The 19,926-nt window shown below is 30.7% G+C and overlaps 2 protein-coding genes across 2 annotated transcripts; both read left to right on the top strand.

Moving 5' to 3' along the window:
- The first annotated feature begins 1,390 nt into the window (after positions 1-1,390).
- LOC108332001 (tryptophan--tRNA ligase, chloroplastic/mitochondrial) lies at positions 1,391-11,652 on the top strand. The gene is made up of 15 exons (XM_017567077.2): positions 1,391-1,570; positions 1,655-1,744; positions 1,843-1,930; positions 2,232-2,273; positions 3,027-3,116; positions 3,215-3,337; positions 3,770-3,841; positions 4,067-4,179; positions 4,305-4,326; positions 4,417-4,482; positions 4,783-4,839; positions 7,150-7,196; positions 7,329-7,410; positions 9,967-10,056; positions 11,165-11,652. The coding sequence occupies exons 1-15, from the start codon at positions 1,512-1,514 to the stop codon at positions 11,300-11,302; spliced, it is 1,179 nt and encodes a 392-aa protein (XP_017422566.1). The 5' UTR covers positions 1,391-1,511; the 3' UTR covers positions 11,303-11,652.
- A 3,856-nt stretch (positions 11,653-15,508) lies between these two features.
- Positions 15,509-18,731, top strand: LOC108331364 (histidine-containing phosphotransfer protein 4). The gene is made up of 6 exons (XM_017566015.2): positions 15,509-15,649; positions 16,580-16,710; positions 16,789-16,857; positions 17,075-17,146; positions 18,249-18,321; positions 18,564-18,731. Exons 1-6 carry the CDS (start codon positions 15,590-15,592, stop codon positions 18,588-18,590), a joined length of 432 nt encoding a protein of 143 aa, XP_017421504.2. The 5' UTR covers positions 15,509-15,589; the 3' UTR covers positions 18,591-18,731.
- Positions 18,732-19,926: the final 1,195 nt, after the last annotated feature.

The following is a 19,926-nucleotide window of genomic DNA, read 5'->3' as shown; positions in this document are numbered from 1 at the left end:
TTGATTTCCCGAATTAAGGTGCTTGAGAGTTGGAAATATAATGTGCTCGTGACTTGATTTTTATACTGGGTATGAAATTGATTGGTTGATATCTTGTATAGAAGGTTATAATTTATAAACTGTTCTTTCTATTTAGTCTCTTTGGTGATATTAAGTTCTTGAGAGGTTAATAATTGAGTGTAACTTTGGTTATAATTTAAAAATAAATTCATTTTTCTAAATTATAATTTTTTTACTTTTTAAAAATTAATTTTAGTAATTATTTTTAATTTTTATTCTTTATAAACATTTTTACAATTAAATATAACATTAACAAATATTATTTTATATTACTTTAATAACTAAGAGCATTTTGGTAATCTTTAATTTTGATTAATTAAATAAATTTTTTAAATTTGTCACATTAATCAAATCCTATCCTAATTCTTAAAAACTTTACTTCCAAATCTAGTCTCAATTATCTCCAAATCTACTCAAATAAACAACAAAAGAAATTTACTCTCAAATCTTCTGAAATTTCCTCCCAAATCAATCTCAACTAAATCATTTCCTCCCAAATCAACTAAACAAAGCATTAGTGTTTTATAACATGTTCTTTCTAGCGTAAAACTTTGAATTGCCTTTTCTTATGTACATATTTTTTTTTTCATAAATAAAGTTTTTTCTTCAACATGTTGCATTACACAAAAGACAACTACACTATAACATTAAAAATAGTTTTAGATAAGTATTATATTACAAATAACTTATTTCTTAATTTGTTTAAATTAAAATTAAAAATTTGATTGTAAGTTGGCATCTGCTAACATAATTATGATTTTTTTGGCATATGGAAGTTATCAATATTTAATCAAGGATTGAAAATAGCAAACTATTTCTCACAATATTCACCGAATACTTAGAAAATAGAAAACGTAAGAAGAAATAAAAAAAATGAAAAAACACCACAACCAATAACAATTAATAAGTAAAGGAAGATTCATTAATCTTAAGTAAACAATTTAAATACGATGATAAAAAGTTCTTTAAAATAACTTGAGAGTTTTTCTTACAAATGGGTTCAAATTTCTTATAAAAAATGGTGAAAACCTATTTATATTATGAATAAAAAACTACAAAACTTAATGTCCTTAAAAATGTTTTTCATTAAAAAAATAAATATAAAAGATTATCATAAAAGAATTAAAACATTTTCTTCGACATTAATGTGTATTTATAAAATTTTGAACTCCTTCAATTATTTATCACTGGTATCATGTCAGTGCGAATTAATATTTTTATAAATCATTAATTAATACAAATTATAATTCCTTACATAAAAAAAATCATATAAAAAAATGTATAAAGTAGATTAGCCATTTTGGGTTAACAAATTGATTCTTCAAATGACAGCCGTTGATGCGTTTTTGTAGATACAGAAGGAACATCCAAAGCTGCACCCGCCTTAAACCACTGGCGAGTCGCTGCGACAGATAAAGCTAAACGGTAAGGCGTGCGTGGAGTGGAAGAAGATGAGCGTTTCGCATTTCGCTGTTCTATCGTGTTGTCGTCCACTTTTCGTCCCTTCACTGTACTCTACTCTCGCTCTCTTCATTTTTGTTCTTCACTTCACGCTTAGGTTTTTCTGATTTTAATTGGAAGTTGGAATCACCAGGTCCCGTGCTTCAACGCTCCGTTCTCGCATATGCTGTTGTACTACTCTCACTGCTACCTCCACAGAGACTCCAACTCCAACCACCGTAAAGTAATACTAATCATTGGATTTTTATTTTATTTTTTAAAATTTTTGGTGTGAATTATGTTGCTGTCTGTGTCGTTTGTTGATGCTTCATTTTTTGACAGGAAACGAGTAGTGTCGGGGGTTCAGCCCACGGGCTCAATTCACCTTGGAAACTATTTTGGAGCAATCAAGAATTGGGTTGCCCTTCAGGTTTACTATTCACGGCCTCTTTCTTTTTCTTATTCCAGGGTGTTGTTTTGAATTGTATAAGTAATTTAATTGACAATGGCTGTGGTATAATGTGACTTTGATACATTGGGTTATGCACGAGGTAATTTTAACTTAGATAAAGTTTATTTAATTTTTCATCTTATTTTCTTCTCCCCTAAGTACTCATGGGGTAGTTTATCCAGATACGCCCTTGATTGGATTCCATAATTGAAATGCTGCTTGACTGTATCGATTCACAAATTTGCATATTATTTAAGACATTATACTTTTCATTTTGCAGAATGTGTATGAAACACTTTTCTTCATTGTGGACCTGCACGCGGTATGTCCAGTTTCCTTATGCTACCTAGACTTATGAAGTGCTCAATGATGTTTTTGTCTGAGCCACAAGTCTGAGCTCATATAACTAACTTTTTGGCATATAATATCATGTGACAAAGAATCTTGAAATTGATTTGTTTGTGCTGCTTCTGCTCTGTCGTGAGTTTACTGTTAGCTCAAGTGTGTACTTTAATTTATTGTACCATTTACTCTCTCTGAGACCAATTCGCAGATAGGTAATTTAATTTAGGGTTTCTCATTAATGAGGCTTAGCAGTTCTTCCAAGAAAATTTACATATTAGGATAATTTAAGTTCACCTTTCTTTAGATGTACATTTTTATTTAGAGTTTATTTTAATTAGAATCCTCACAATTTATCCTTGTTGATGGTCTAAAGAAAGGCCAGACTTTCTATGTCAAAGATGTACAACATGTGAATCATGGTTGCTGGAGGTTATGGACACAGACAATATAGCACTGTTCCAGCAAATTTCTAGTGTCTTGTTAGGATATGTAACATCACTTCATGTTTGACCTATGTCATACTGCCCTTTTTTTTCTCTCTCTATGTCATCACTTCAAAGTTGCGCTTTAAAGGCTAAGTATATTGATTTTCTGAGAGGATTTTGTGAACTAATTTTATGCTTTAAATTTCTTTTCATTGTACTTAATTACTGGTAAAGGCGAGTTTTCTGTTTTCTTGATTTTGAATGATACTGTCCCATTTCTCATCCCTTTAGTTTTCATCTTACAGATTACATTACCATATGACACCCAACAATTATCTAAGGCTACAAGGTCAACTGCTGCTATTTACCTAGCATGTGGAGTGGATCCTTCCAAGGTCCTTCTCAACTTTTTCTGTGAACCTTTTGTAAAGTGTATTTATGTTGGAAGTGTCAAGATCACTGTGGATAAATGGCATTCGTTTTGTGCATACAGGCCTCAGTATTTGTACAGTCTCATGTTCGCTCACATGTAGAATTGATGTGGCTGCTAAGTTCCACAACACCGATTGGTTGGCTGAACAAGATGATACAGTTTAAAGAGAAATCTCGCAAGGCGGTGCGTTCATAGCTGTATGAATTCTTAATTTCTTTTTTATAAAATTATTTATTATTTTTCTTGTTTTATGCATATAATTTGATTTTTGTAAGTCTTATCTCATTACTTAATTTATATCAGTATTTTTCCTTCTAGGCAGTGGTCTTCTGAAGTAATATTGATCAACTTGATTCTTTAGTCAAGCAAACATTGGGAGTAATATTTCTTCTGGACTGACTTTATCTTTTCATATTGACATAAATAATAAAAAAAACTTCTCAATCACTGTATGTGCTATTTATGCGTGTTCCATCGTGATGGATTGTACTATGTAGCTTGTCTTTGATCAGTGTATGTTTGCTAAAGCAGGCACTTTTTTATTCTGTACTCTCATACTGGCTTGTATGTTTTCATTTGTATAAGTAATAGATTATTGTGGAATTGGATATGCAGGGAGATGAAGAAGTGGGGGTTGCTCTTTTGACTTATCCTGTTCTGATGGCTTCTGATATACTTCTATATCAGGTGACTTCTAACACTCTAACTTGTGGAAATTTTGTAGGTCCTTGAATGTAACAGTGAAAGTTAAAAAACCCAAATACATAAGCTAATGTTACATAATATGGTTGCTGCTTTGCTTGATTAGTTTTTGCAACCTCAATATTTTTCTAGAAAAAATTATTTAAAATGCATTATATTAAATTTACCTTGAATAAGAATAATTCTTATAATTGCAGCATGCTTCTGCAGTCTGATCTTGTCCCTGTTGGTGAAGATCAAAAGCAGCATTTGGAGTTGACTCGAGACTTAGCTGAGCGGGTTAATAATTTATATGGAGGGAGAAAGTGGAAGAAATTAGGGGGGTGAGTAATTGTTTCTAAACTGGAGATAAATGCTATCCACATCATGTGGTTGAAATTCTTTACCTTTTTATAGATTTTACATTGGGTTTGACCTATTTTACTTTTATTTTGCATCTTTATGACAGCCGAGGTGGTACTATATTTAAGGCAAGTTATATATCATTCCATTAAAAGGAGCTAATGTATCATTACACAATGGAATTGTATTTTTTTCTTACAGCACTTTCTGGGATGTAGGTTCCAGAGCCCCTTATACCTCCAGCTGGTGCCAGGATAATGTCGCTTACGGATGGCCTGTCCAAGGTTTTTTACTTTGTACTGCTTATATGTACTTACACTACACACACACACACACACACAACATTTCTGTTTGTAATTATCAGCCTGTTCATTTGCTGTATAAATCATTAACTCTTGAATATTCAACTGGTATGTTAGATAGTTCCGTTTTACCATCAAAGAGTGCAGAATGCTAGATAAAAGAAATTAAGGGAGGTTGCCTGCTGTGAATGCCATTTTTCCAGGAAATGGAAAACAGAACAGTATTTATTGATTTTAACTTATATATATTTTCTTACATTTATTTTGGATTCAATTTTGTAGATGTCGAAGTCTGCACCTTCTGATCAATCCAGAATCAACATTCTTGATCCTAAAGATGTAAGTAAGAATAATTCAATTTTGTAGGTCTAACTGCATGGTGCATAATGTATAATTACTCTCTGAACTGTTTACGTGTAATCTATGATTCTATATGGGAATTTGGCGTGATCTGTAATAGGTTGATGCTAAAGGCAGCAATTCTGATTTTTACACGATGAGTAAATTTATATCTCAACACAGGCATAGTTTTATAGGCAGTAGCGTTCAACTATAAAATATTGAATTTATGGTATACGTTTTTTTGTTTCTAAATGACTGTATGATCATGGTTGTAAGTTGATAGGTATATATGTTGTCATTGTAAATCCTCTCATCTTGGTCAAGGGTTAATTCTACAACTGTGGGAAAGAGTTGAAAGAACTTTAGAGGTTATCCTGTCCGTGACTTTGGATGGAAAGGTAATGGGGTAAAAACTAAGCAGTTATCTTTCAGGCAAATTTTATGATGGCTTCTTAGCATTTGTTTTAGATGTTATATCTAGGAGGACTGGGGCAATATGATGGGTATGATGATTCATGACTGGTGGGGTTTGCACCACACTGATATTTTATTCTTGGTTTCGTACTCTTAGGGTTTAATTTCTGTTTTATTTTACATTTCTTAACGTTTGTCTTTCTTTTTTAGGATATTCCTTTTTATTTTGACCTCTCCCTTTGCTAATGATTTTATTTATAATTTATATAAAAGTGGATATGAAATTTACTATGTGTTAGGAATCTGGGTAAGAATCCTAACTTTCTACCTCACTCACACACTTTAGTAAAACTCACAACAAGAAATGGTAATGAATCGGTTGTATTCACATCAAAGAATCAAGAATACAACTGGGAAAAACGAGGAGCTTAACTTCCTTCACCAGGTCTGAACCGGTCTACAACTCAAAGTACAAAACTGTCTAACTGAAAACAATAAAAGAAGTCCTTTTATAAAGACCCTTTTCCCGCCCCACTTAACTGTTTAGCAGTTAAGTACTCTTTCTCACCTTTCTCCTCTCATAAACCTTCCATGTCCTAACACTATGTCTATATGATGCGATGGATATGAAAGACATTACATTTTTTACTGTGTTTAATAGTTTGTAAGGTAGTACAATAACATACTTGATTGATAGTTAGCCCTTCATATTCTCTTGTCCATTATTTTTCATAGTCTAATAACATAAATTGCATATGCATCATTTGATGAAATTTGAACTGCTAGATCTTGTTACTAGTACCATTGCTTTTTGTTTGTCCTTTTAGAAGAAACGAGATGTTGTTATTGTTTGTTGTTTTAAAAGAGCATCATTGCTATCTTTTAGAAAGTAGTTTTAAACCTATTTCACAACCTTGCAAAACCAGTTTGTAAGGTGATGTTTACATTCGGTAATATAATTTATTCATCTCTTTAGTTAATGTGATATCTTCAACATTATCCTATCATTGTTCTTTTGCCTTCACCTAATTTTTAAATATTTTTATCATACGAGAGAGAAGAGTGGAGGTAGTGTTAGAGAAATTAATTAGCTAGAGAGATAACAAGAAGGAGAGCTTAATGGTATGACAGGAACAATGACTTTAATATAAATTATAAATGAGGAATCAAGGGTGCTTATGTGTTTCTTAATCCATGTTCTATATCCTTATAAGAAAGATAAAGATAAATGGAGGAGGTAAGGACACATGTTTTTGGGACACTAGCACAGTTTAGGATTTATGAATAATCTAGAGGTTTAGTTTCAAATCTTTTAAATGATGTGAACAAAGTGTCTAAATCATGGAGACTTACATTGGAAACAGTGAGGTTCTTACTCACAAAAATAAGAGGAGAATCAAATTTCTTTTATAATTTCTCATTGAGATAGATCCACAGCATTATCAAGTGTTGGGTAAAAATTTCTTATTTGTTCTCAGGCATAGTAGACTTGACTGCTTGAAGTTACCCTTACATGACATGACCTATATTTTATACGATTATGTGTATTTAATTTGTGATGAACCTTGGTGTGATGGCATAGTTGTTGCCCTGTGACCTAGATTATGGGTTCAAATTTGGGGTGGGGGTGTTAGTCTGTGTCTACCCCTCCCTATATCCCCACTTGGTGAGAATACCGAATATTTTTGCTGCCCTTACTTCTTTGACCAGGCTTCCCTACTAGGTGTGCTTAATTTGCAATCTTTGTTGCCACCTGTACTCAATGATTTGTTGCTTGCAACTTACATATTAATATTTGAGTAAATTTAACTATGAATATAAGTTTTCTATCTGTCCTTAAATTTTAGTTTGCTTTTGCTTGCTGTTGACGAGTTTACTTATTTTATTCTGTAGCTTATAGCAAACAAGATCAAACGTTGCAAAACTGATTCATTTCCAAGGTTAGTAATGGCAATATTACTATATGATGATATTGGTTCTCAGAGCTTTAGTCTATAAATGCTTTCTTTTTTTGTCATTGACCTGTTTTCTATAAATCCTTTTTGGTGTGCACTTTATGACAAATCGTACAGCTTGGAATTTGACAACTCTGAGAGGCCTGAATGTAACAATCTTCTTTCCATATACCAGCTTGTTTCAGGAAAGGCGAAAGAGGTCAGAAATACTATATATATATTTATGTTTTTTGCACTGATAATTATAGTTTTTTCTGTTATCAATACGTTCTCAGTGGTTCTGAATCTACTTAGTTCAATTAATTTTTCAATTTTTCCATGTGTAATTCTTTATTTTCTTTATGATTTTACGTTTACTGTGAAATGTAATGAAGTGTGTGTTTTTGGTCTTTTAAAAGTAAAAAAGTTGGCCTAAAAAAGTGACACAAGGCAGAATCACCTTATGCTTACATTGGGTTATTGTAGATTTCATCCACTACAGTCATAGTGGCTATTGGTACTGAGATTAGCCATTGCCCCTTTATTCTAAGCTGTTTCTTTCTTTCTGGATGAACTTCTATTTCATTACAAAATGAAAAACGACAAAGCCTTTTATCATTAGATATAATACTTAGACCAAACAATGCCATTGTGTTCTACTTCTTTTAAATTCCAAATTTTGAAAAGGCCATTAAGTGAAGGTTTATTGGTGAGGTGGTTGAAAAATGAGGCCTGTGTCATATAAACTCAAAGGATATAGCAAGGTCTATTTTGCTAATATTAGCATTTGATATGGAAGGTGAGGGTATGGGTTGTTAGGTGGTGGTCGTGGTGGTGCTTAGTATTTGGGTTTGATGGTGGGTATCGAGACATGTTGGTGAGTTGGCACAGTGTTGACTTTAGTTTCTTGTTTCTTAGACTAGGGCTCCTTCAGAGAATTACTCTCCAAGTGGTCCATTGGTGATTTGCCAACTTTTTCTGAAGTTTATATCCTTCAGCATAAATATGATCAGCAATTCTTTTTAAAAACACAGCCATTGACCCAACATAAGGAGATTCAAAGCAATGTTGTGAAAATTGTGAGTATAACTTGTGTGCTCGTATGATCCTGTGGTATGGGAGACACAGCAAGTGAACAAGCACAGTGAATCAGGAGATGCACAGATCGAAGTGGGATCTCATGGTTTCTTATGAAATTTGCGTACTGTGCCCTGTTGATTTGTTTGAGCAACCAGGGTTTGTGTTTAAAAAAGCCCTTTATTTTGCTAAAGAAACCCAACCCAAAAAGAAGCCCAATTTGTAAGGATGACCCTTTTCCGCTAGGGTTCTCGTTTGCAAATGAGAAAAAAATAGAAAAACTATTGAGGGTGCTCTCATCATCAATGACACTATCATCATCGTTGATGTTGTTAGCCATTGCAACACTGGTGTTGTTATTTTTAATCATGCACAACTCTATAAATATAGTTTTTCGTATACTTGGAAACTCTTATGAGTTGAGTTACGATCTTTAGTCTCCCTTTTGATTTTATTATGATCCTTGAGTTTTCAAGGTTCTTAAGATATAGAAAAACATCTTCATAAATGCCTATAAAGAGAGGAGGATTTCTAATATTGTGTATCTTAGAGTTGCACACGTGTTATTTAATGAAAAATTAGTGTACAGTTATAAATACAAAGGATTTAAATTGAATCCCTAATTTACTGTATTGGATAATCCACAGATATTGGCGTGTGCAAAATAAGTAAAACATGTTATTCAAAGCCCCCTCAAACTAGAGCATACTTGTTACAAATTCATTCAAAACGAAGAACCTTGAAGTGATTTACTGAACATGCCAGCTAGTTAGTCGTTGAAGTTACCAAGTTGGTTATGATTTCTCAGGGAAGCACCTTTTCTCTGTCAAAATGACAATTGATCTCTATGCATTTGATCCTTTATGGAAGATCGAGTTTGATTCATTATGAAGTGTAGCTTGATTGTTGCAGATAAGTTTCGTGCCCTGAATGTCTCCTGGTTTTAGTTGTTGTAGTTGCTCAAGATACATAAGCTCAAATGTAGCTGCTGCTATAATAGTGTAGTATGCACTACGCAGTTTTTGCATTGAATCTGGAAGCTGTTTTGCTTCTTCCTCTTCTGTTAATTAGGTTTCCTCCAAGTAGAACCCACTACCCTGAAGTGGGTCGTTTGTTTTTTGGTAACTACCAAATCAGCATTAGAGCAGGAGTGGCCTTACCTGAGAAATGAAGGCTATATGTTTTCATTATAACGGGGAAGAGTCGGATTTTAAGTTGTATGGTGGGATTGGTCTTGTCAGTTTCTTTTCTATAACAAACTAAAATACAGGTATTAGGACTGGCTGGTTGTCTTGTGCATGTCTTTTGTTATTAAAAAACTAGAGATATTAGGCTATGGGAAGATGCGAAATAGTTTACTAGGATGATCTGTTATATGCTTGAGGAACACATATCTGTTTTTAAATTCATTATAATGAACTAGTCTTCTCAAATTATGGCATTAACATGAGTATCTTTTAAACTTCCTCAACATATTGCTGCCAATTGAGAATAATTCTAGGGCATTAATTTGTAAAATAATTCTTTCTAATCTGCCAACCAAAAATTAGTTGATCAGATGTGCTGCTGAACTTTTGTGTACGTAGAAAATTCCTATTAAAATATCCAACTTTTAATTTATTTAAATTAATCCCCAATCATGTAGTAATTCCTGATTTTCTAATTGGTCAATTCTACTTGAAACTCATTCTTTATGCAGGAAGTTGTTCTGGAATGCCAAAATATGAACTGGGGAACTTTCAAAACCCTTTTGACAGATGCCTTGATTGATCACTTACATCCCATTCAGGTTTCATATAGTAAATTACTTGAGAAGAATGCCTTGATTGTTTTCTCTAAATTACTCTTTTTGTTAGTCAGCATTTCTAATTACTAAGTTGGCGTAAGTATGCTTTATAAGTAGTATTTAATTACTTGTGAAAAGTTCAATATTAAAATACTGGTTTTTACGTTTGGATTTAATCATATTATAATAAGTTTTGTTTGGATGGTTTTGTACTAAAAAAACTAGACAAAAATCCCACTTGTAAACAAAACACAACCAATTCAATTTCATTTCTCCCTAAGAAAATGATTAGGCGGGAAAGAATCTATAAAATGGTGACATCCAAAACCTGGACAGTTTTATGTCATAATATAAATGTGATATGGATTACAAATAAAGTAACCATGCAATATTATTTGATTATAACAAGTAGGGAGAGAGTATTATTGTAAAGTAGTTCTGAACTGCCAAATCTACAAAATGACATTCAACAAGAATAACAAATATTTTAAGGGTAAAATGTTTTTGGTCTCTCAAAATATCTTGAAATTAGTTCCTATAAATATTTATGATTTTGTCTCTACAAAAACACGTTTTTAGCCCCTCACGAGGGACTATAATCACATCACTTATGATAAATGTATGAGCTAAAAATGCAACTAAAACTGAATTTCAAGATATTTTAGGAGATAAAAAATATAAATCTCCCAAATATTAATTTTTCTGCTGGAATGTGTTCTCGGCATACAAGAGACATGCTATTTCAGTTTTTTACTGCCCAAATAATCAACTAACTGTTTAAAGAGAGAAATTTTTAAGTCAAATGTATTATATAAACTCAGAATTATATTTGAAAGAGTTATCCAAACACAATCTTAGTGTTATACGAAAAAAGTCAGTTCATAAGTTATTTTCTTTGGAGATTAGTAAGCTGAACAATGTTTAAAGTTGCTTTGATTTGAATTGGATTGCTAATTTCTTGAGCTTTAGTAGGCCACCAGCTTATCTACTATTCGATTTATTATCTGCTTAGCGGGATTTTTTTTCTTCCTAAAGTTGGTCTCTTTATATTTTACTTACTAGTGAGCATGGGGTCTGCGCTATCACTCCTTTTTTCCCCCCAACTTTGCAGGTTCGCTATGAGGAATTCATGTCCGATTCAGGTTATTTAGATGAAGTATTGGCACAAGGTGCTAGAAATGCAGCAGAAATAGCAGATGCCACACTTGATAATGTTTATCAAGCAATGGGATTTTTGAGGAGAAAGTGATAATTGATACCAAATGAATTAATATCGCGATACAGCAACTTAAAAGCTAACTTATGGACGATCGTGACCGGCTTCAGGATTTTTTGGCGTAATCTTGTGAACGTATACTTGGCTACTGGAAGTTGAAATATTATTTTTTAGATAATATTTTATACAAAGCCTAAAGGTCTCATAAGTTCTTGATGAAATTTGTTATTGCCTTCATTTTATTTTATTTTTTCTATCTCTATCTCTTCCATTATTTACTTGTATTTTACAGTGAATTCAAATTGTCATTGTATTGTATTTGATGGAATCATGACCCAGTCATCTTAACTCTATTATCATCAAGTTCTCATGATGATTGATGGCATCACAACCCCTTTTAGCTCCCTAATTGGATCTTTATTTTACTAACCATCTGGAATAACTTCATGTGTGCTTACTCCACCCTCCCCGGGCAAATGCACTGGACAACCTATTGTTTTTCAATCTATTTCTAGGCAAATGATACTTAGGAAATAAATATCCTTGAAGGAAATAATTACATGAGAAATTTGGCAGGGCCATTATTTTGTTGATCAGTACAATAAACATGCGTGCCCATATGAAACTGGTGAAATGTGGAAGCAACATTTGGCAGAGGGATTAGTGAGGCCACACCGACATTCTTATCAACACCGAATACTTACTGCAAAGGAGAATAATAAATCCTCCAATCAGTTATATTTTTCATCTAGAACATTTTTGTTTATTTGTTTCATGTACAGCGAGGAGTTTTTTTTTTTTTTTTTTTTTTTTTTTTTTTTTTTTTTTGTGGATTAAGGCATCAAGGAGTCTTGTGATGCACCACAGAATTAGTTCGAGGCATAGTTGTGATTGTGATGGAGCATCTGCAGAAACCATTGGAGAGAAGTGAAAATTAATGACTATGGCACTGCAAAATGTGTGCTAGTTTTTGTTCTCTCCTTATGGGCACCAACAGAATAATGATGTGTCTCTTATCAGAAACAGTACGCTGACTTCGTCGAGGTGGGATGAACTCTATAAGGACATGACAGGGTCCACCATTTGATTATTTAAAGTGAGATTCTCGAATGAAAAAAAAAAATAAAAAAAATAGTGTCATGTTTATGCTATTTCAGTTCTTATGTGAGGACGGTTATATGCGCCTATAAAGATCAACAGTTGTGTGATTCATGTATACCGTAAACTTCTATGCAATTCACGCACACTGAATACATTTTTATGTGCAATTAGACTCCCAATTTATGCCTTATTTTCAAAATTGAAAAATAATGTGTGATTACTTGTTAGACATTTTTTTTTTAATTTATACCAGCTTATAATCAATGGTAAGACAACTGATTTTATGGGAACTCATTAAAAATAATCTATCATTTCAATAAGATTTTAAACTCTGTTTAATTTAGTTTCTGGTCGTTACAAAAATTGAAATTAACACAGAAAACTAAAATAATGATTATTTGTTTTCATAAAAAAAATTATAATTGATCATCATGATTCCCTGTGTCTCATCTTTTGCATTTGTAATGATATTTTTTGCTTTTTAATTATTCATCTTGCTTCCCATCTCACTAGACATATTCTCTGAATAGAATTGGGCAAGGTGCTATGCTTTGGGAGAAAGTAGCTACTAAAGTTCTGTTGTGTGGATTGTTGTCGTCTTTAGAGTTTAGAAAGACAATGCTTTTGCAGAAGACGACAACGCAGGAATGTTCTTGTTCTTTTTAAGGTCAGTGATATTTTATTTTAGAATACATTAGCTTTTGTTATTTTTTACTTTCTTTTTTATAAATATACAAAAAAATTATTTTGTTTTATTGACTATTTACTCTTATATGAGAGTTGTCAAATGATTGAGAACTTTTTTCCTGATGCAGAGTATGTTTCTAAAAAAACATCAATAATTGAGAAACAAACACAAAAAAAAATGTGATTTTGATTTTTATTATTTTTTAAAATATCATTGAAGTTATAAGTTCCAAAAAAAATGTGATTTTGATTTTTATTATTTTTTAAAATATCATTGAAGTTATAAGTTCCATTTAGATAAGTCATTGATATTTTAAGAAAATTAACGTTCTAGCAATTAGAATATTTTTGGTCTGATAGAGTTTTGTCTAAAAAAATACCTGTTAACAATTATTTCATGTAAATAGTTTTTTCCCTTTGAAAGGAGGATTTTTTTATATGATTGATTATTTGAAAAGAAAAAAGTAAATTCATAAACTAATAAGATTGGTTAGTATTCTTTGCATTTCGAATTTAACTTTAAATGAAAAGTCATCCTAATCCAATAATTTAGTTTAACTCGATGTAATATTTTAATTTTATCATAAAAGCTGACTGAAACGGAACCTAATTTTAGCAATTAATTTGATTTGGCTTAACGCTACTGAAAACATATATAATTAACTTTCAATTTTAATATTTTAAGTTAATTTTATATTTGTAAAGAGCAAATTATATCCCCTTTTAGAAAAATATATTATACTATCTAGAGCTTCAAAACGGGTAATCCGGCTCGACCCAGCTCTGTCCACGGGTTGATCACTTAGTGAGCCAATCTAACCCGTCTCACTTATTAGCGAGCTGAAAAAATTCGAACTCAGTTTGACCCACCTCAAGTTGGTGGGTTAAATGGATTGACTCACTGACTCACCTAATTATACGTTTTTTTAAATAAAAAAATTATATATATATTTTAATTCAAATCTAAATAAATTTCACTTTAAAATGATGTTAAACTCCCACAATTCAAAATTAAAAAAATATATCATAGCATAATCCAAAAATAAGCACAAAAGACGAACAAATAAGTTTTTAATATTGATAATTTTTTGTATAATTTGTCTATTTTTATAATATTAGAGTCTTGAATAGATAAATCTATAAAATTTTTCTCGTTTGAAACATTTTTTTTATCCTATCTACAATATAATAAAAAAAATGCTAATAATATTAAAATATAAAATAATTAAATTAAATTAGGTAAGTTGGTGAGCCAACTCGACTCACCACGAATTTAACCGGATGAACCAGACTCTAAGTGAGCCGAGTTGAAAACTAATCCGCATAAAAAAAATTACATTTCTTTCAAACTCAACCGGCTCAAATCTGTGGTGAGCCGGATTGACTCGCGAGTTACAACTTTTTTTTTTTTACAGCATTCTATCCTTCATTGTAAGAAAACTTTGATTTTTACTTATTTTATCTTCATGATGTTGTTTGAAGTAAAGATGAAAATGCAGGGTTTAATATTTGAGATAATAGTAACGAGAATGTGGTTGTCATTTACCTATAGATATTCTAAAAAAGCCAGATAAAAAATATTGTGGGCCTTCTTCATCCTTCCTTTTTTATATTCTTTCTTTACTTTCTTTTATCAATCAAAATATCTCATTTTACATCTGTACTAAGATTCCCCTTTTTTGCTCTTACATCACTCTCATATTGTGTTGTATTTTACTGATTTTTACGATCATATAAAACTGTTTTTGTAGCATTTATTTTCATGCTAACATACTATGAATATCTCTTTTAGGTTTCTTCTTTTACAGATATATACTCATGTGATAATGATGATTCTTGAGAATACCAACTTATATGAAAGATTCATAGTCATCTCTAATATGATTCATTAAAAAAATATTTAAATAATCACATACTTTTTAAGATCCATCAATTAAAAAAAGTACTAATATTTTCTAACAATTTAAAAAAGAATATTTATAAAATATTTGAATTTAATTTTTTTATTACAATATTTTTTTGTTGACTAAGTATTATAATAATAAAAAATATATAATTTTACTCTTGGAGAAAAAGAATAAAGACATTTTACACTCTCATCCAATAAAATATCCAATTAATTTTCATGTTTACTTAAAACTTTAATGGCATGAATATAGTAAATTTAAATTATAGGCTTTATTTTAGGGTGGGAGTGGAAATCCATGTAAAGTTTTAGAAAAAGTGATGATATACATTGAGTAATATTTCCTTTAATTACATCTTGTCATCTTCTACTTTAGAGTGGTCAATTTATTAGAGGAAACATATGAATTTGTAGTTGCTTTCAAGAAAGGAAGGATTATTAGTAAATAATATTCTCTGATTTTTTTTCCTCCCAATCATCACATTGCTATAAATATTAGATGCCACATTGTTGTAGTTAGCCACTTGAACAAGTGAAAATCTATATCCTTTCTTGACTCTCGTTCTTTTTCTTGGTTTGATTTGATTTTTTGTTGAAAATTTTAATCGGTCTCAAGAAAGGGAGACATGGACAAGACTAAGTTGAGACAACAAGCGCTCTTCATACGAACTTCACTCTTTGATCAGGTCTTTAACTTTCTTCTCTATATTTATTTATTATTCTTTCTTTTATCTCTACTTAAGGTCAATGGTTTGGTCCCACATGGTCCACCAAAAATAGATTAGGTTGAATTAATTTGCCAATTAAAATTACGTTAAACTTTACAATACGGTTGGACTAGCAGCCTGGTCGGCTTTTTTTTATCATTAAAAGTTTAATATCACATGAAAATAGATTAAATTCTTTTACTTTTATATGAAAAATGGATTGATGACGAATTGTCGAAATGATTCTAAGTTAAAAAGGCTGAAACAAGTTGTCGTCCGAGCTATATCAGACTTCGATTGGATGTCTGTGTTAATTATGAAGTGTTGTGATACATATTTTAATCTTTTTTAATGAAATCGAACCGAAGGATTAACCCAATTGGCATGTGAGACTAATCTGTCAAACTGTCAAATTTGGCAGACTGAATTGGTTTGAACTCTCGAATTAAAAATGTCATTGCAACCTGCTTTCTTTTGACCGGATGAGAGGGTTAGTCGGCTAGACTTGGTCATTTTTTATCATTTTTTTCTTTAAACTTAGATATATGCAAAGTCAACAACTATATTTTTTTAAACAAATTATTTTTTATAGATAGAGGCGATTTACAAATGTATTATTTTAAGAATTTATACTAAAAATAATGTTAATCACTTTTGGGTTAAACTAATCTCTTTTGTGAGTTTTACACTTTAATTAACGAATTTTATTAACAATTTACAGTATATTCAATAAAAATAGGTGTTAGAATTTTGACAAAAAATTATTCATATCTGACACATTTGTTTTTATTGATATTGGCAAAAACTATATTGAGGAAAAACATATTATATTTGTATTCTTTTTATGTTCTTTAGGTTGAGTCCATATATCTGTTAAAATTTTCTCAGCATTAATTGATGTTATTGCAGGGATTCCTTGACGAGCAATTCATTCAGTTAGAAGAACTGCAAGACGATGTTAATCCCAATTTTGTTGAAGAAATTGTGACCCTTTTCTACAGTGACTCTGTAAGACTGATCTACAACATAGAAAGAGGACTGTGAGTGAAAATCACTGAAATTTTTACATTACTTTTCTCTTCTTCTCCTTGCTGCGTAATGACTGCTACTGTACGCAGGATGAGTAACCCTCCAAATTTCACCAAGCTAGATGATTTCATGCATCAATTCAAGGGTAGTTGCTCAAGGTGAAGTTCATGCTTCTCATTCTTATAATTTAACAACTTAATTTCAGTTTTTCCTTCATTAATGCAGATATTGTTTCAAATCAAGGTTATAACTATATATTAAGTGTTACATGTCTGAGTTTGGAGATTTTCTTAATTCATGTCTTGGATTGGAACATCATTGTTTCTCTCCTATGTTTTAAACTAGTAAAAACAACCTTGAAGTTTTCATTGGCAGCATTGGAGCAAAGAAGGTGAAGACTGAATGTAGCAGATTCAGTGAATACTGCGCAGCAGAAAACTTTGAGGGGTAACTCATATTTACCTCCTTGCTTCCGCTACGACTATTTCCGATAACTTTTTCACAATATATAATTTTTATAAAGTATTTAAATACTTTCATCTATTTCTCTAATTTTGTAATAAAAATGAACGTGCATGTAACTCGCAAATTTCTTCTAATCTCTCATATGTTTTGATTTTATCTTATTGCTGCTTTTATGGATAAAATTAAGGATGGTCATGTATTAGATTTTTTTTAAAATCTTCAAATTTATTTTAATTGGATTATTTTTTCTATCCAATTTAAATCGAATTAAATTTATATTGAATCTATTTTAACAATCATATTATATTAAATCTAATAAAATAAAATAAAAATATCTTTGATTATTAGGTCTATTAGACATAATTGTACTAACTTAGTTACACTAGGTTTATATAGATTTGTGTTGATTTAATTCAACTTGGATTTGGACATTTCACTTTAGTATTAGCCAAAGTCAAAAATTTGAGTTAAGACAATTTAAATCTAAGGTCAAGTCATGTCAGTTTAAACGATGAAAATTGAGTCGAGTTGACTATAGGATTAAAGGTCTAACCAAGTTGGCACCAGTCAAAAATCTAGTTAAGTTGACTTTAGTCGAATTTTTAATCAAATTGATCCCAATCGAAAGTCAAACTGACTCAACTTTGACCGGATATCGAATCAAGTTGCCTTTGACCTAAGTCAAGTTAAGTTATTTGACTGCAAGTTAATTATGACTTGTTTTTCGACCCGAATCAGTTCAACTCAACTCAACCTTTAAGTTAAATTGACTTATCTTAATCTTCTACTTCTACTTAAATTAATTCGACTTAATCTTTCTTAAGTTGATTCTACTCAATCCTAGATTCAAATTCACTTAACTGAATTTAATTTTTAATCATATTAAACACACCTTAAATTTAGATTTTTAAAATCCAAAATATATCAAATCTATATCAATTCAAATTTAATTAGGTAGATTAACTTAAAATTAAATTTATATTTGAAATAAATTCTTAAATAAACTTAAAATAATATAGATTTATATTATTGTGAATTGAATTTGAATTTTTTTTTCACCCCTTAATAAGAATACCCTTTTCAGATGCTTCATGACTTTCCAACAGATCAATGTAGAGTATACGACTTTGAAGAAGAAGCTCCAGACTTACTTTCAGGTATCAATCACTTTTAATGTCATTTTCTGGTGATGCTATTCCCTTTTATCAAACACACGTGTGTGTGTGTATATAACTTTGATGTTTTGCGTGTAAGGCCATCAATTGTTGTTAGTTATTCGTCTATTTATACTAATAATTCTTTGATGAACTAAGCAATTGCTTAACTAATAATTAGATTTCTTTCCATTAACTGCGTCTTTAATTATTTGACCTGTCTCTTTTATGTTATTATTCATCAGTTAATGAAGGAAAGCTGCTCAGATTAAACAACACTTGTATAGCTGGTGCTCATATATCCTATCCAGAAGATTTGAGTATTATGTACAGTAGCAGAACAATAATGATTTTATGCATCATTACACCATTACCACACAATTTTCTCTGAATAAAAAAAATATAATAACATATATATACCTTTATATTAATTATATATCTTATTTTTCACTTTATTTCTTTTTCCTTATGATCACTTCATATTACTTAACTATTCTCTCTTTTATATTCTCCATATCTAATATCTTTTATCTAATAAAATTATTTTTTATTATCAGTGTTATATATTTATATACTAATATTATGATGCATTGACGATATGCATTAGTTTTAAAATAGTAAAATTATTTAATAATAAGTATATATTTATCTATTAATATAAAAAATGGTATATCCTTAGTATATCATATTATCATTTGACACAATTCATGAAACACTATCCTTGTATGACGAAAATTATATTACCAGAACAAGTCTGACTACTATTATGTTGTCTGTGAAGACATGAAATTTTTTTATGGTGTTCTAATCAAACTTTTACCTTCTACAACTCAAACAAATAAGTGTAGTATATGGTGTAGTTTATTTTGATGTCCAGTATCATTTCTCATAGAAACTCCATAATATAAGTTTATAATCCCTCGTTATTGTGGGTTAAGCTTTTAGGTTTTTCTGCGGTTTTATCACTGCTAATCTGTATGAGTTAGCCTCAACTACTGGTACATTGGGCCAATTAATGTTCTGTTAGCTTATATTATTAGTTACTATTGTAACAACGTGTAGACGATCCACCCATATTCTCATTGTTTATAAACATCTTTGTAATATTGTTGGCTTATCAATCTATTAAAATAAACATTTTCAGCCTTATAACTCATAATATCTATTTATCAGAAATTCTCTTTACATAAGTTTCCAATATTACATGGTTGCTAGAACCAATTCTTCATTAATTAACTTATGGCCACCGATCCAACTCTTCATGATTATTGTTCGTTCCATTTCCAGAGGAAAAGGGTTCTGTTGGTGTGTCAGTGCTTATTTGTAGCAGCTGTTATTTGATTTAGAAAAGTATATTATTTTTAAGTAGTGTTAGTCTGTAAGTTGAAAAACTTAAATATATAGTATAGAGATCGACTAAAATGATATCATGATATTCTTAATCACTTAATAACTTAATAACTTATGATGATAAAAATCTACTAATTTCTCCTAATCATCTCTTTGTTAAATCCATGCAAGACCAGTTAATAATATATGATTCTGTCTTACTCACATGACGCGTAATCATGTTGTCCTGATCGAAATATGGTCGATGAAAGAATTCAA

This window comes from Vigna angularis, chromosome 4, assembly GCF_016808095.1.
Source record: "Vigna angularis cultivar LongXiaoDou No.4 chromosome 4, ASM1680809v1, whole genome shotgun sequence".
In the NCBI taxonomy this organism is placed as follows: Eukaryota; Viridiplantae; Streptophyta; class Magnoliopsida; order Fabales; family Fabaceae; genus Vigna; species Vigna angularis.
The sequence above is the reverse complement of the archived record's forward strand: the minus strand, read 5'-3'. Positions and strand labels throughout refer to the sequence as shown.